The sequence below is a fragment of the Solanum dulcamara genome, chromosome 5, assembly GCF_947179165.1.
Source record: "Solanum dulcamara chromosome 5, daSolDulc1.2, whole genome shotgun sequence".
NCBI classification, from domain to species: domain Eukaryota; kingdom Viridiplantae; phylum Streptophyta; class Magnoliopsida; order Solanales; family Solanaceae; genus Solanum; species Solanum dulcamara.
Genome location: NC_077241.1, coordinates 65088706 through 65105427, shown reverse-complemented (window position 1 = coordinate 65105427; position 16722 = coordinate 65088706). Strand labels below are relative to the sequence as shown.

The following is a 16722-nucleotide window of genomic DNA, read 5'->3' as shown; positions in this document are numbered from 1 at the left end:
TTAAGACTAATTTTGGGACATCCTATTTTATTCCATTCAATTTGAGATTATTTTATCACATCTCTCCGGTGGAATAAGCAAGTTCAGGAATTATAATCACAAGACTATAAACTTGGGATAACTTAGTCCGTGTACCTAATGACCCTTTAAGATATATACACCAAGCACAAGTATAAGTACTCCCTCCATTCACTTTTACTTGTTCAATAGACTTAGCATATTCCTTATTAAAGAATAAAAAATAAAGTGTATATTTTACTATGAAACTCATATTAATTAGTATATAGTATTCTTTAAAAGACTTGAAAATAGATTTAGAGAATAAATAATTAATGCTAAGGGTAAAATAGAAAAAAGAAATTATCCTTTTTTTGATATGCTAAAATAAACAAATAAAATTTTGTTTCTAATGTAATGAATGGCTAATTAATATACATACGATTCACTAATGATAACCCGGGTATGTAAAAAGTGCAAGCTCAACATATTGTTGCCTTTGGTACATTTATATACACTAATTATTTGCAAATAATGACATACTATTTACAAATCAAACGATTGTTTTTGTATTTTGTTTCTCAATTCTAACTTAAACTTTTTTATAAAATTAAGGTCTATTTTAAGTGAAATGGTAATTTACTTACAAAATTTTAATTTTTTTTTTGTTCGAGTGAAATTCATGTCTAAATACAATTTCTTCTTCCAAATGATTCTTTTCAACTTCAAACACTTCTTGTTTTTTTTTTCCCCCTTCTAGACCCTGCAGTAACAAAAGAGTTCTTATCTGTCAATGTTACAATTTGAACATCCAAACTGAAAGAAAATGGACCCACCTTGCATATAACAAATTTATGAAATGTTACTCAAATTTGAAGTGCTAACATGTTCTTAAAGGATTATTTATATGGGATTTTGGCTAACAAGTTAGTATTGCATCCATTTTTTGTTTTCCTTGAATGGCCTTTTAAACACGTTTCCATCTTTTTCGTAGCTGGGACCTTCTTTTTTTTTTTTGATCTTTCCAGTCTATTCTTTACTAGTTGACGGGGTCAATATTATGTACAACTTGCATGAAATTGATGGGCAGTATAAGTGCCATTGCAATTGATTGGATCATAATTAACTTTGAATTGATTTGATGTAACTACTTAAACCTTATTACAGTATTTTTTGCTTTTCAATTTATTTGTTTACTAAAATTTAATATTATAAGATTAAAAAATAGTTTGATACACTTCATATATTTTTATTTTACTACTATAAGACTTAAAAATCTTTTTTATTTTCATTAAAATCCGATAAACAAATTAAAAAGCTAAAAGCACTTCGCAATAGGTTTGGGCATAATCTGATTCAAATTGAAAAAACTGACCGAATCGATTTTTTTTAATTTCAGTTTCGGTTTTTCAATTTGATTCGATTTTAAATTCTAAAAATTCAGTTATCCGATTCGATTTTTTATTTTTAGCTATTTTAATTCAGTTAATCAAAAAATTTAAATTTATTTATATAATCTCCACGGCCACAGGCCGTAGCCTATAGGAGGGCCGCATGTGCTCTGAATCTCTTTATATATATTATCATTGCAATTCAGTAGATCTTTTTATATATATTTTGAACAAAATTTATTTTTGCTTGTGTCTATTTTACTCTTTTTCATTGTGTGAATATTAGTTCATTCGTTGTGCATGTGTGTTACATTTTTATCTTTGTGATTGAAACATACTATCAGTGGTATATTTTTTGAAAAATTCACATGAAAGACTGAAGGAGGTGAATTTATTCAACTAATCTCACAAATCAAAAATCGAACCTAAACAAATCGAACCAAAAATTGTAGAAATCAAACCGAACCAAATTTATTTTAATTTAATTTAGATTAGTATTTTCACAAATCAAAAACTGAAAAATATCGACCGAATCCCAATGCAACTTTTTAATTTAGGCCACATGTGCGCTACTCAGGTTGAAGTTGTCGTTTACTTTATCTCTTTGCAATAGTAGTAATAATTTATTTTTTTAGCACATGTAATTAAGATTAATTTAGTTACCCTGCACATAGCGGGAGCTTAAGTGCACCGGGCTGCCCTTTACTTTTGTAGGAAAAAGATAAATAAATTGAATGATCATTTGAGAGATGGATCACTTACTGTCGAAAATCGATGTTAAGAGAAGGGGCATTGGAATCAGCAATTGCAGCAAGAGCGGCATTAGAAAGGATCATAGTGGTTCTTTGTTTTGTTGAGGTTGAAGTTAGATTTTGTGCGCGATCAACTATTTTGATCTGAATAGTCTCTCCTGATTTACAAGCTTTGGGCAAAACAGAGCTAATGCAACTTATCAAATATTGTCTTCCACAGGCAGCTCCATCGTCCCAAATACCTTCACTAGCTGCTGCAAAAAAGTTGCTTGATGGGAATTGTGTTGAATCACTCCCATAACATGCACTAGCTGTATTTAGGAAAATGAATGAAAAAAATGAAATATAAGATTGTAGTATGATGCACTAAGATCCTATTATATACGGATCCGAAAAATTGAATCAATTACGTTGGATATTATATATATTTGTTTATAGCTTTACTTTGTAATTTTGCAAGACACTATTTTTGCACACAAGATGACAACTCTTATTGTTGTGCTAGTATTGCTTTATTTCGGAATAAAATAAAAGCATACAATCAGGTGTATTAAGATTTTGCTATACGTTGGATCCAAGAAATCGAATGAATCACATTGAATTTATTGTATGTAAACTTATTTTGAATAATTGCAAGAAGTTATTTTCACGACTTGAATCATGTCTCCTAGTTAAATGATGACAACTTTTACTATTGTGCAAAAATTACTTTATTTCATAGTGAAACATAATTAAGCTATGAGAGGCAAAAAAAGATTTATTTATTTTTGGAAAATAAACTTACGTGTGTATGGTGGGCTATACTGGCTTGCTGTTCCCAAATCAGCTTGAGATGCATAAAAGATTTGACAGAATATTAGGAAGAAGGACAGCCATTGCAGAAGAAGAGTTAAAGGGCTTGACATTATTATCCTTAATAATCAACAATATTATTAGACTTATTATTTCTAGTCTTCTCTTATAGGGGAGAAAAGAGAATAACTAGAAATGAGGGGTCTTTCATGAAAAGAATAGTATTCTCGAATCTTTATTCATGGTCAACGATATTTGTTATTAGTTCTATCTACTTTTTGATTGGAAGGAAGCTTCCCGTTCTGCTGTTTTCTAGAATTTGAAGTCCTCTGTTCTTTATTGAGAAGAAAAGGCCGAGTGGATGAGACTGCTTCTTGTTGGATATAGAAATGTTTTTAGTAAGGAGCACTTTCTCTCAAATGGAGTCCTATGCAACGTAAATTTGAATTAGTTGAATTTTAATGTGTGTACCGAACACTTAATAAAAATTTAAAAAAAAACACAAGTTTGGCAGTGGATAGTCAAAATTTCAATTGTTTCTCAACTTTTTGTGAAACTTGCTAATTATCGGGAAAATGATGTTGGGCTATGGCTCATGTTCCAGCCAAAGGCACATGGCCTAATCTTATTTGTAAAAGAATTGAAATAATTCTCCTAATTTGATTTCCAATCCTATTTGGAAAAGGATTGGAATTATAATCCTATTTGGAGTTGGTTTTGGCTTTAGAAAAAAATATCACTCTATAAATAGAATGATTTGAGAGAATTATTCAATTTCTCATTGGTAGTGTTTTTGAAAGACATTAGGCACATAAGAGAGGTTTTTGAGAGAGCTTTCAACCAGAGAGAAGAAAAGGATGTTTTCCGCAACAATTTTGCCTCTCCGTGCAGCAACCTTCAAATTGTGTTTGTCGATTCATTAACCGTTGGATCGGGCTGAAATTTTTACTAAATGTTCCTAACATCTTAATGTTTGATTTAAACGATGAAAATCGGATTTGAAGGTCAGAAACATCTCATTTTAGGTCTCGAACGGTAGCGCTGTTTTAGGTGATTTTTCTTCCTATTATTTTTGTTGGTGTAGCTATTGCTTCTCCTTACTTTGCAATTGTTGTGTAGATATTTAGGAGAATATTTGTAACCCTCTTATTGTTATAATGGAGCAATTCGAATCTCGAAGATCCCGTGGCTGTTACCTTCGACTTGAAGGATTTTCCCACATTAAATTTTGTATTCTTCATTTTCTCTGTTTTCGGATTTGCATCCTTCCGTCATAACAAATGATACAACTAAATTTGTATGAGGTCAAGAACATGTGTCTTTAACTTAACTAGTTAGATTCGATTTATTAGCAATTGGATACATTAGAACTTAGAAAATGTACGTAAAAGCGAAATAAATATAATAAAGCAAGCAATGAAAAAGTCATATGAAGCGTTGGAACGCCGATGGTGATGCCTTACAATTGTATGAAAGATACTATTTATAGATTACAAAGTTAACATATTAACCAATAGAAAAAGGTCAACTCGAGCGTCCAATAGTTATTATACACGTGGAGATTCTGTTAGTGGTGTCAGCCAATATTCCTCCACAATAATCTGGATACTGTACGATCATATCGGCATATCCATCCTTATAGTCCATTTGGCCACGTCACTAGAACACGAGTCCCTTCATGTCTTCAGACCACGAGCTCTCACCCCTTCTTTGGTTCTTTGGTGATATCCTGATCTCGTCATTCCAGAGTCTTGCCAAAGTTGACTCTTACCAAAAGAACCTTTAGTAAGGAGTTTTCCATCTAAATCCTTGTGTTGAGCTACTTTCCGCAATTTCCTTCTTGGTAGATACTGAAAGAACCTTATCTTTCATATTATAGGTGGCAGGCTGGAAGCAAAATAACATAATTTATACAGCAGAGCAGATGACAGCAACTAAGAATCAAGATTGATATCAGTAATCAGTTGCATGGTAGAATTCGTGCTTGCCATCAACACAAATTTAATCTATAGTTGCAACATCGAATATTTCAGATTCCTAAACTCTGTTGGAAGAAAAAAAGATGAGTAAAGCACACAAACTTTAATCTAAGGTGGCCATATATACCCAAAAAATTAAGTACGCCAAATTATATAACTAAAAGCATGAAAATCTCTAGACGATTCAACTGCTCTTCTTCTCTTGGATTTCCTGATCACTATAGTAATCAGAGAGGTTAGTTCTCAATCTTTCGCAATCCTGTTTATGCAGTCTTTGCAATTCAGGGCAACGTAAGTATGCTTCTTGAATGTAGAAATCAGTGAGATGTGGTAGAAGTCGAAGCCTCAAAGTAGTTAGTCTTGGGAGAGTTATGCTTTCCGGTACTTCATGAACTCCATTTTCATCTGTGTGGCCACCTATCGTTTTCTCGAAGCTACTGCAATCTTCTAGCCATACTACTTGTAAATGACAAAGGTAATCACAAACGGCGTAAGGGAAGATATACCTGAGGTTTTCACATTGTGACACTTTAACAACTTCTAGCCTGTGGAACATAACTAATTCACTAGGACCCTTCCATAGGTTAGTTAGTTGAGAGAGATTGTGCAGTGTCAATTTCTTCAACTTCCTTAATTGTCCACCATGGACTGTGAGGCCGTCAAATCCAAACACAGCCTTGATTGAGGTCCCTGTTACCTGAACTTCTTCAAGATTTGGCCTTCTTTGAATTAAATTAGGAGGAAGGAGTGAATCTTTCAAATTAGGACCCTCTCCGACCTCCAGAGTCCTGACTTTTTGTAATGATCCAGGTAGTAACTCCTCGACACAGATACCTTCTGATCTTTTGCATGTGGTGAATATTCAGCTTCTCTAGTTGAGGGAATACTGGTTGATTTAGTGATCCATTTCCCAATTTTATCAATTGGGCAACGTCAGCGCATTGGTCTACATAAAGAGATTTCACTACATCAAAATTTCCATGATGGTATTCTTCTAGAATATTGCTCAAATTCTCGCATAATTGGTAGCTCAGCTTCTCCACTTTTCCTGCTACAGCCTGCCTAAACCATTCTGGAAATGCTTCCAACTTCACACCAGTGGCCAACACTCTAGTAAATGAAACCCCTTGTGTTGCGTAGGCAAACCTGCGGTTCCTTGAATCACTAACACATATATCAAATTTCTCCCAATTAGGAGCAACACTGTCAGGAGTAGGCAACAAACATCAAAGATATCTACTTTCAAGTTGTCAAGCCACCCAAGGTCAATAGCTCATGGAAGTTGGCTGTCTTTTATTCATTTGTAATTTCCAAATCTGCAAAGCAGCCTTGAATGTATAACTCTTCTAACTTATCCATGCTAGATATTACTCCTGGCGGGACATTGTTACATTGAAGAGATAATGTAATGTGTAAAATCCGTAGCTCTTTCAAGTTTGCAAAACTTACCGTGCAGTGATGTGATCTCTGACATTCTTAGAGTTAAAATTTCAAGCTTGTTAAGTGTTCCAATCATAGATACATCTTTTGTCAATTTGCAATTATCCAAAGAGAGTAGGCAAAGAAGTGACAACTGCTGAGTTGAGGAGGGTAAGGACTTGAAAGGATTATAATATCGCATCTTGCTTCTGACTCTCTCGATGCTTCTTTGATTCCAAGCAAATTGTGGTCGGCTGTAATTGTAAATCTCATTTTGACTTATAATTTGAAGTGCTAGATTTGAAAATTTAAAAATTTGGTAAGAGAACTTTTTTTTCTGCAACACTCTCTTCTGCAAGGATTTCCTGGAAACCTTAGTAGATCTGCTCTGTGCTTCATCCAGAAATGGAATCTTGTATGGATTAATGTTTTCTCTTGTGAGACCATTTGTAACTTCATAATCCAGCATAACCTCCACCTATTGTATTTCTGGGAAGCTTCTTCCAGATCATTGGCCTAGCAAAATAGAAAATATTTTAGATACATAGAAGATCAATAAATTGAACTACCCTATAAATTAAGGGAAAGTTGGACTTTTGTTCCAATAGACTATTGAATTAGTTTAATTACAAGACTCTGAACAAGGAATGAGTCTTAAAAAGAATATTAGTACGTTATATACTATATAGTTGTGTCACATCTTAGATGTGAAACACATTAAGTTTGACTAGTGATATCCATGATAAGGGATACTTGCTACTACCCTCTACCTCCTCGAGGTAGTGATAAGGTTTGCATAAGGGTGGAGCTACGTGGAGCTCAGGGGATTCACCCGAACTCTCTTCATCGAAAAATTTACATGTAAGGTCAACTTCAATTTAACAACAAAACTTTTTGCTATTATGATAAAGCATCAATGATATGTAAGGTAGCAAATTTATAAGAGGAAGGCAAAAAATACAGCCTCTCAATTCTTTTTGTTTTAGCAAGTTGTGAAATGATTCAGAGCAGGGAAAATGTAATCGTCTATAAATTGGTTCGATGATGAATTTGAGAAATATACCCCTTATTCATACTTACTTCAATAGTTGAAAAGAACAGCCCATCCTGCATATGGATATCGCAGCTTCAGCTGTGCTATGCCTTTGACATGGGCATGGGATGAGCTGAAAAAACAATGTGTTCTCTGTACAAAATATAAAGAAAGTGCATTGGCTTTTGAGAGTGAGCCAGAGAATTCCTGGAAAAATGTCAACGTCTTGAAGATGTTGTGGAAAGAAGTGGACGACGCAGCATCAGGGAAGAGCTTCAGAGCCAGCTTGATAAAGCCAGAGATATCAAAATTAAGGTGCACCAGCTGAAAATGGACATGCTGAAGGCAAGAAGTGGTTGCCTCTCAAACTATAAGCTTAGTAAAAGTATTGCTAAGATGAGATCCGGAATTCATATCAGCAGTATCTCTGCAACCACAAGCAATTAGGTGGCGCTCTCGTTTTGAACGGCCTGATGATTTTCTTTCTTTCACCTCAAGAAAGTTAACCATGGATGAGTTCATGAATGCCCTGAAAGATGAGGGCATAGCATTGTACGAGTATATGGCCTGGGGGGTGTAGGTAAAACCTACCTGGTGAAAACACTGGCAAGTCGAACCTATAATGAAAGAATATTCGATCAGGTGGTGGTGTCAGTTGTCTCGCAAGGGGACATTGCTCATGGCTTGGGGGGTGGAACTTACCTCCAGTGAAGTGAAAGATCGTGCGAAAGAACTCAAGGACATCTTAATGGACCACAGTAACATCCTGTTGATCTTGGATGACTTGTGGCCGACAATAGACCTATCAGCTATTGGGATACCACAATATTCCGAGAGCTGCAAATGCAAAATCTTAATCACAACAAGGCAGATGCATGTGTGTGACGAACTGGATATGCACCCTTCCATCCCAATCAATGTCCTCTCAGGCAATGAACCTTGGACTTTGTTCAGCCAAAAAGCTGGAGATGATGTCAAGAATCCAGATTTTAATGAGACGGATGAAGATGTGCAGGCGTTTGTTCTTGATGTGCTCCTTCTTTCCTAAAGATTATAATATCCCCACAGAAACCTTGACCAGATACTGCATGGGATTGGCCTTAATCCCAAACATCGAGAGTGTCAAAGAAGCAAGAGGTGATACTCATCAAACAGTCGAAGAACTCAAAGTGGCGTGTTTGCTCTTAGATGGGGATAAGAAGGGGGAAACTGTCAAAATGCACGATGTTATCCGTGATATTTCTATACAAATAGGAATCAACCAGCAGCAACAAAGAGTGTAGTTAAAGCAGGTATGGCATTGGAGAACTGGCCAGGGGACATCTTAACCAGCTCATGTGGAGCAATCTCACTCATGGCCAATCATCTTAAAAAGCTACCTCATGGAGTAGACTGACCTGAAACAGAGACTCTATTGCTTCAGGATAACAAGAACTTAACGCTAGTTCCAGATGAATTCTTCCAAGGTATGAAAGCTCTAAAAGTCTTGGATTTTACTGGTGCAAGATTCAAGTCCTTACCGTCCTCAAACTCTTATAGTTGTCACTTCTTCGCCTACTCTCTTTGGATGATTGCAGAGTCCTAAAAGATGTATCTATGATTGGAGCACTTAACACACTTGAAATTTTAACTCTAATAATGTCGGGGATTACATCACTGCCAGAAAGTTTTGCAAACTTGAAAGAGCTGCGGATTTTAGATATTACGTTATCTCTTCAATGTAAAAATGTCCCAAATGAGTAATATCTAGCATGGATAAATTAGAAGAGTTATACATGCAAGGCTGCTTTGCAGATTGGGAAATTACAAATGAATAAAACAAAGCCAACTTCCAAGAGCTATTGACCTTGGGTGGCTTGGCAATCTTGAAAGTAGGTATCACTGATGTTCGTTGCCTACCTCCTGATCATAATATCAGTGTTGCTACAAATTGGGAGAAATTTGATATATGTGTTAGTGATTCACAGAAAGGCAGGTTGGCACACGAAACACAACAGGCCTCATTTTCTAGAGTGTTGACCACTGGCGTGAAGTTGGAAGCATTTCCGAATTGGTTTAGGCAGGCCGTAGCGCACAAAGCAGAGAAGCCGAGCTACCAATTATGTGGGAGTGTGAGCAATATTCTACAAGAATATCACCACGGAAATTTTGATGGCATGAAATCTTTTTATGTAGACCAGTGTGCTAACATTGCCCAATTGATAAACTTGGAAAGTGGATTTCCAGATCATCCTGTGTTCCCAAATCTGGAGAAGCTGGATATTCACCAGATGCAAAAAATGGAAGGTATCTGTGTCGAGAACCTACCATCTGGACCTCCATTAAAGCTGTTTTTGGATTTGAAGGCCTCATGGTCCAAGGTGGACAATTAAGGAAACTGAAGAGATTGATACTGGAAAATCTCTCCCAACTAACTAGCCTATGGAAGGGTCCTAGTGAAATAGTTATGTTCCACAGACTTGAAGTTGTCAAAGTGTCACAATGTGAGAAGACCAAGTATATCTTCCTGTACAGCATTTGTGATTTCCTCTGTCATCTACAAGTAGTATGGTTGGAAGATTGCAGTAGTTTGGAGAAAGTGGCAGGTGGCCACACAGATGAAAATGGAGTTCATGAGGTACCGGAAAGCATAATGCTCCCAAGACTAACTACTTTGACGCTTCAGACTTTTACCATATTTCACTGATTTCTACGCTCAAGAAGCATATTTACGTTGCCCTGAATTGCAAAGACTGCATATAAAAAAATTGCGAAAGATTGAGAACAAACCTCTCTGATTACCATAGTGATCAGGACATCCAACTAATTCTAGAGAATCAGCTGAAGCGTCTCGAAACATTTTGAAATTCGGCTGAGTAAAGGATGTCAAAAATTATGCAAGAACAGTTAGGTGCATAATTTTGAAAAGGATCATATACATGGTCTTTTTCTTTCTTTTTTCACAACTTTTCCTCTCTTTTTTTTTCCTCTCCTTTTCTTGCATTCCTTTTGTTATTGTTATAATCTGAACTGTAAATTAACAAATTGCTTTCCTAGTTGCAACATTTCTGTAACTGATACTAGTTCTTAAGATGCAATATGGGGGTTGAGGGTGTTCATTGTTGCCTGGTTCGTGATACTTGAGTTACCACGTATTATTTGGAGCGCAATGCGCTGAAATACCAGCATTAATGATAGACTTGACACCTAATTAGACACAAAACGGGAGTGAATTGGCTCTTGAAATTAACTAAGTTTTCTAAAAAGATGAAACAGCTTCACAAACTATGTTCCAAAGTAGTTACTTTAACTTGACTAATAAGAAACTGTAAAATAATCAAGACAGTACTATGCAAGCGATTTATACTTGGAAAATCATTCCGACTAAAAAAGGATGTAAAAACCATGACCTACACCCTATAGGATTTCAACCAAATTCTCTAAAAGCAAACGAGCCAAAAGGATTACACTCGTAATCCAAAGGACGTACCCTTAAGCCCTTTACAGCAATCCTAGACTATTGATATACCCTTTCAAGCTATTCTTCTACTAGAAATAGAGGTTTTTTTCCACCGCGGATCAATGAGAAAATTGTACTATAAAACATGATTTTACCAACCACTTCCCATCAAACCAGCTCACCGGGAACACAAATGGTGGGAAACAGATTCCTACTGAAATATTGGAAAGTTTCCTAATTTTTCCACGTGAACACTACTATTTTTTTCATTTGTTTAATTGATTCAATCATAATATCTGTGGGAATAGCCACTGGACATATTTAAGTGGGAAATTTCAATGGATAAAAACAATGATTTTTTTAGTAGCGTCCTTAGGTTGAAACAAAAACAACTTTGACAATGATTATAACCTCAACAATTGCTTCTATAAAAGTTGAATGACATTATAACTCCAACCCTAATACATTCACTAAAGTAAACACAAGAAAATCTTAATAAGACTGGAAACAGACTCTTGACTTTCGTCTAACTTTTGGTTATGCTGCTAGAAGTGTTTGTGACTTAGTGACAAAATTTGTTAACTAAAAAAATATAAAAAGGAAGAAAAAATTGTCAGAATTTAGTAGTTAATGAAAAAATGTCAACTCACTTGTGAGTTGTGAATGATTCAAGACGTCCAATTTGATTATATGTTTTCACTTTTCGAACATTAAGAGAATCTTGTCCTTGTCACTTAGACTCAACTTTTATTATTCTCTATTTATTGCCTTACATAGCACTTCATACATTAACAGCCGCAAACTCAGTATTGTTTGTGTTAAATTCTTCAATAGGGCATTGGGGCAGATGAAACGTATGATTATTGTATTAATTATGAAACACTTCCTCTATATATGAGTGGTAATGAATGCAACGAATCACAAATAGGATTTGGCTTTTTTTTCAGAGAATAAGTTGAAAGATCCGTTCAAGTGCTTTAAAATATTCATGTACCCCTCAAACTATTCCCAGAAATGCAAGTGTGCGACCATAACTCATGGTTGTGATCATTTTTGTTTTTTTAACCACAGTAGTTGTTGCGCCTTTAATTTGTATTTGGAGGGCATAGATGCCATTCGATGTCCGATACTATACAAGGAATTTTTCAGTAAGCTAGCAGAGATTGGCTTTTATTATTGGAAAACAGCTCTAAACACACTAACAATCCCCTTCCAATTGGTTAATGGAAGATGGGAGTTTCTATCAATGAAAAGAAAGAATAGTTGAAATACAGTGATTTTCACTCATTTCACTTTTACTATAACGTGGTCCCCTTGCTAATTGCTATTTTGTCAAATTGAAATCTCCTTTTTTTTGTTTATATATGAGAATTGCTTGGTGTTGGTTTGAATCTGATGCTTGCTTATTACTTTTGTGAAATGAAAAATTTATGTTTCCTGTGAATCTGATGCCTTTCTTTTCCTTCCCTCTTCTTTCATGTGTTTCTGTTCTTGAAATGTCTATTTGAAGCTTTTCACTTTTCTTGGACTATAAATAAGAGTAGCATGCTTGAGTTATTTCATTGTGGAAGAATTTTAGGGAGTTGAGTTTTTCACAAGTACTAATAATAATCTTTTTAAGACAATTACTACACTATTTATCAATGGCAAGCCAACAACCACCACGCCCATTGTTCCGTTTTGCTTCCATGGTCCGTCCGGCTGCACAACCTGCACAACCTCCAGCTTCTGCTCCACCAGCACCGTCACCACAACCCATGTTTCGACCTACCACCCCATTTAGGCCTCCGTCACCAGCAGCTACTGCTACTCAGCCACCTCAACCTCAAGCACCTACTGCTCCTCCCGTTGCAGCAATCACTGCAGCACCACAACCACAAGTGTCGGCCCCAGGTAGCCCCATTTCACCACGGCGGCGTCAACCTGTGGCAACTTCACCTCCAAGATCGCCTGTTGCTCCTCCTCAATCTGTTGTTTCGCCACAGAAGGTTCCTTCACCACGTTCTCCAGTGACAACACAACCACAACGCGCTGTCACTGACGTCCCTAAATCTCCTGTCATTAGAGCCACAACGTCAGTCCCACCATCCCCATTCAAGACATTAGCTTCTAATGTAACAACAGAGAGCGCTCCAACTAGTACTCCATATTCTTGGTTACAGCCATCTCCAAAAGCAAAAATAGCAGATTCTATCCAAAGTCTCATCAATCAATCATCACCATCAAAAGCCACCTCATCATCTCCTAAAGTCATCCAGCCTAATTTAGTGAAATCCCAGACTTACTCTCCTCAAACTAAGCCTGCAGCTTCTCACCCTCCATCCCCACTAAAGCTTCCCCCATCTCAACTTGATCTTGAGTTCATGATTCCTTCACAGGTTGATCAGAAATCTGTTGTGGTCCACGAAACCACAAGGGCTAACACGAATGGTCGTCATGTCCTGCAGACTACAAGATATGGAAAAACAGTGGAAAATGGGAAACAAGAACCAGTTAAAAAAGACAAAGGGATTCAACAGAAGAAGCTGTCTAATTCCGATACTGCAGATGACTTTGGAATGAGCGTTCTAACACTAGCTGGTGAAAACAAGGGAGCCATTATGGAGTTAAGCCCTTCAAGGAAGACATACAGCCCACAGAACCTTCAAAAGAAAGGAAGTCCAAAGTCTTGGAGTAGTGAGGATGATGGAGAGAAATCAGGAAGTGAAAGTGGAAGGAAGGGAGATAGAATGCAAAATAAATCCCTTCCTATGGCGGCATTCATGAACAGCAACGTCCAAGGTATCAACAATTCCATTCTCCACAATGCTTCTTGCACTCACCATGATCCTGGTGTCCACCTTGTTTTTGCAAGAAAGACAAATGGTAGCAATGGGTACCACATTAAGGGCAGCCAAAAGAACTAAAATAATGTTTAAAGACGGTCAAACACTTATGAGTCTTTTTTTTCATGGAGGGTCCCTTGTTTCTTTTAATATTTGAGAGAATAAATTGAGTGGTACGAAAAGGATATGGATTCTGATTCTTCATGCATGGCTGCGACCCACTTCTCATGCACAAGGACCATCCTTGCCTTTGGTAGGACAGAGAGATTCTATGCACAATGGTACCACAATAAAGCTTTTTTATGTATTGAACACTATTAATCTTCTATATAATTTGTAAGTCTAATACAGAATTCCAAATGTCTTGTTATATTTCCAAAAATATTGAATACCATGTCTGAGTTTGGTTTTTGTATAGTTGCCATCCAAAAATATTGAATACCATGTCTGAGTTTGGTTTTTGTATTGTTGCCACCAGAACTTTCCAGTGGTTCTTAGTGCAACCTGCAGCTCTTTATCCAGAACAGTACGAATGAGGAGAGTTGTTCAGATGCCTATTCTGCTCATGTATTTTTTTCTGACATATTCCAATCGTATATGGTTCACTGAAAGAGAATTGCTTCTATCAAGAGCAGCTGTTTTGATTCGTAATTTGGGACCATTTGACATGGCCAGATACATATAAATAAAAGGCGTTTTCACTACAACACCCTCTCGAATACTACCTAGGTGACCACATCCAAAGTTGTAGCCTAATAGTCAATAAAATGTGTGAAAACCTTCCACATTAAGGTTCAAATTACAGCACTAAGAGATTCTTCTCATTTGCCTGTCTTAGGCTATCTATAGATTCCTGTCACGAACTTAGACTTCAACTAAGACTTCCGTGCGGCACTTGACAACTTACTCACGAATCATTCACGATCTTGCAAGCTCAAGTAAGACTTTAAGACTAGGTTGCTAAGGGAACGCTAGATTGTAAGAAAGACAAGAGAGCTTTTATGAAGAAGGCTTTTGTATTGCTTTGGAAGAATGCTTGTTTGCTTGATGATCTTCTACAAATGAATGCCCTCTCTATTTATACTACTCCTAAGGGGCTTAAGTGTAAATAAAATTTACTATACAAGTTCTTCCGTATTTACAAAGAAGTCCCTACTCTAGAACTCTCCACACACTCTAGAGAATTCCAAGTCTTTCAAGACTTCTCTACAAGCTTCTACAAGAATCTAGAGTCTTCCACTAACCTCTCCAAGACTCTAGATTCTTCTACCTTCTTCAAGAATTCTCTTGGAAATTCTAGAGCCTTCTATTAAACTCTCCAAGTCTCTAGATCTTTCCCCGTCTTCATGATCAAGTGGCGGGTCGTGACACTCGCCCCCACCTGATATGGCGATGACCTCGACGCACTGCTGCTACAAAAGCCTCCGGACTTAGTCTTGAAACTGCCACAAGTCTTCATGCCATTCTTATGTGGCCTCTTCCAAAGATTGTCCCTTCTAGTGGACGAGGAAAATGGCAGTGGCCTGTTGTCCCTATTTCTGCTTAATTTACTCAACACTTGCCTCCGTTCTTTTTGGCACTTTAGAGGCAAGTGTCTTGGTAACTTCTTCGGCATCACGCCCTTCTTCATGCAAGGTGGCAATGCCTCTCTAGCACCATTGTCTTCACTCAAACTCGCAATGGTGTCTATGAACGTTGGTACTCCCTCCTCTAGGCCCTTCTCAAGCTGCATGGCCGAAAGTTGGGTTGGTCCTTCCGTCTTCGGCACTTTGACTAGAGGAACCATGCATGATCCCTCTTGCTCCGTAACCACGAGTTGTTGGAGGTAGGGGTCGATCACCGTATGGCATCTCTGGAAGAACTGCTGCCCAAGGATGATATCAAAGATATCTAAGGGAGCGACGGTAAAGTTGGTCTTACCTCGCCACTTGCCCAATGTGATGTCTACTCTTTGAGAGACTCCGCACACTGGTGTAAGGGGTGCATTAACCGTCCTGAGGCGGGCGCAATTTGTATAAAGCAGCAAGAAATATAAATGAAAATTGACATAGCAACTGAAACTATAACTATAGAACATAATTAGGCATGCAGTAGCTAAGTAGCCTAATTATATTTCAAATTTTTGCTATTTTTGAAAGTTTCTCTAAATAGTTTCACTAATGAGATCAATTTATGCAGTTTTTCGTTGGAAATTACATGGAATGACAAATATTTAATGGTTATTATATACTTAATATATATATAGTTTTGATTAATTATTAAACGCAAATATAGTTTAATCAATTTTGTTATTTAATATGTATAATTCTGTTCCTAATTGTATAAATCTAAAATTTGTATAATTCGGTTACTAATTATATAAATTCAAAATTTGTATAGGCTTACCCTAGCTATTTGTATACGATTTGTATAAGTTATGAAAAGTTCATAATTGTATAAGTTCAGAACCTGTATATAATTAACCTATTTGTATATGATATAAGTTCTGAATTTTTTTTAAATATATAAATACAAAATTTGTATATAATTATCATATTTGTATATGATATATAAGATATACAAATATATTATATTGTATCATATTATATTGAAGGAGAGCCTTGGAGTAACTGGTAAAGTTGTTGTCATGTGACTAGGAGGTCACGAGTTCAAACCTTGAAAACAACCTTTGGCAGAAATGCAAGATAAGGCTGCGTACAATAGACCCTTGTGGTCGGGCCCTTCCCCGGACCCTGCGCATAGCTGGAGCTTTAGTGCATCGGGCTGCCCTTTTATTTGTATATTGGCAAGCGAAATATACAAATGAAATTCTGAAAAGTTCATAAATGTATAAATACAGAGTTTTTATATATACTTATCATGTTTGTATATTAGCAAACGGAATATACAAATACAAATAATCATAGCAAACGAAATTATAGTTATAGAGAGTAATTAGACAAACTATAGTTAAGGAGTATAATTAAGAAACTTATAGTAACTATTTGTGAAATTTTCTCAATTTTTAGTTGTTTTTTATCGGCGCAAGTACACACGGCTAACTTGAAGTTTTTGCAGGGATTGCCCCAATTTAGAAAATTTACATAGATATGCTT

The 16722-nt window shown here is 36.4% G+C and overlaps 3 protein-coding genes and 1 pseudogene across 3 annotated transcripts; 2 read left to right on the top strand and 2 right to left on the bottom strand.

The window, feature by feature from the left end:
- Positions 1-419: 419 nt before the first annotated feature.
- Positions 420-3135, bottom strand: LOC129888383 (EG45-like domain containing protein). The gene is made up of 3 exons (XM_055963367.1): positions 2925-3135; positions 2151-2451; positions 420-760 (listed from the first exon to the last, which is right to left on the bottom strand). The coding sequence occupies exons 1-3, from the start codon at positions 3043-3045 to the stop codon at positions 754-756; spliced, it is 429 nt and encodes a 142-aa protein (XP_055819342.1). The 5' UTR covers positions 3046-3135; the 3' UTR covers positions 420-753.
- A 1960-nt stretch (positions 3136-5095) lies between these two features.
- Positions 5096-6799, bottom strand: LOC129890668 (uncharacterized). The gene is made up of 3 exons (XM_055966171.1): positions 6303-6799; positions 5746-6114; positions 5096-5699 (listed from the first exon to the last, which is right to left on the bottom strand). Exons 1-3 carry the CDS (start codon positions 6797-6799, stop codon positions 5096-5098), a joined length of 1470 nt encoding a protein of 489 aa, XP_055822146.1.
- Positions 6800-7243: 444 nt separating this feature from the next.
- LOC129888382 (probable disease resistance protein At4g27220) lies at positions 7244-10388 on the top strand (annotated as a pseudogene).
- Positions 10389-12349: 1961 nt separating this feature from the next.
- LOC129889363 (vegetative cell wall protein gp1-like) lies at positions 12350-14044 on the top strand. Its single transcript, XM_055964633.1, has one exon. It carries the CDS (start codon positions 12446-12448, stop codon positions 13706-13708), a length of 1263 nt encoding a protein of 420 aa, XP_055820608.1. The 5' UTR covers positions 12350-12445; the 3' UTR covers positions 13709-14044.
- Positions 14045-16722: the final 2678 nt, after the last annotated feature.

Bases quoted from the DNA above. Each gene is read 5' to 3' on its own strand.
- LOC129890668 (XM_055966171.1), bottom strand. From the start codon at position 6,799: ATGCTGGATTATGAAGTTACAAATGGTCTCACAAGAGAAAACATTAAT. The intron at 6,115-6,302 runs GTAACAATGTCC...TACTCCTGACAG, and splicing joins CATTACATTATCTCTTCAAT to TGTTGCTCCTAATTGGGAGA. The intron at 5,700-5,745 runs GTATCTGTGTCG...ACAAAAAGTCAG, and splicing joins CACATGCAAAAGATCAGAAG to GACTCTGGAGGTCGGAGAGG.
- LOC129888383 (XM_055963367.1), bottom strand. From the start codon at position 3,045: ATGTCAAGCCCTTTAACTCTTCTTCTGCAATGGCTGTCCTTCTTCCTA. The intron at 2,452-2,924 runs GTAAGTTTATTT...TCCTAAATACAG, and splicing joins GTATAGCCCACCATACACAC to CTAGTGCATGTTATGGGAGT.
- LOC129889363 (XM_055964633.1), top strand. From the start codon at position 12,446: ATGGCAAGCCAACAACCACCACGCCCATTGTTCCGTTTTGCTTCCATG.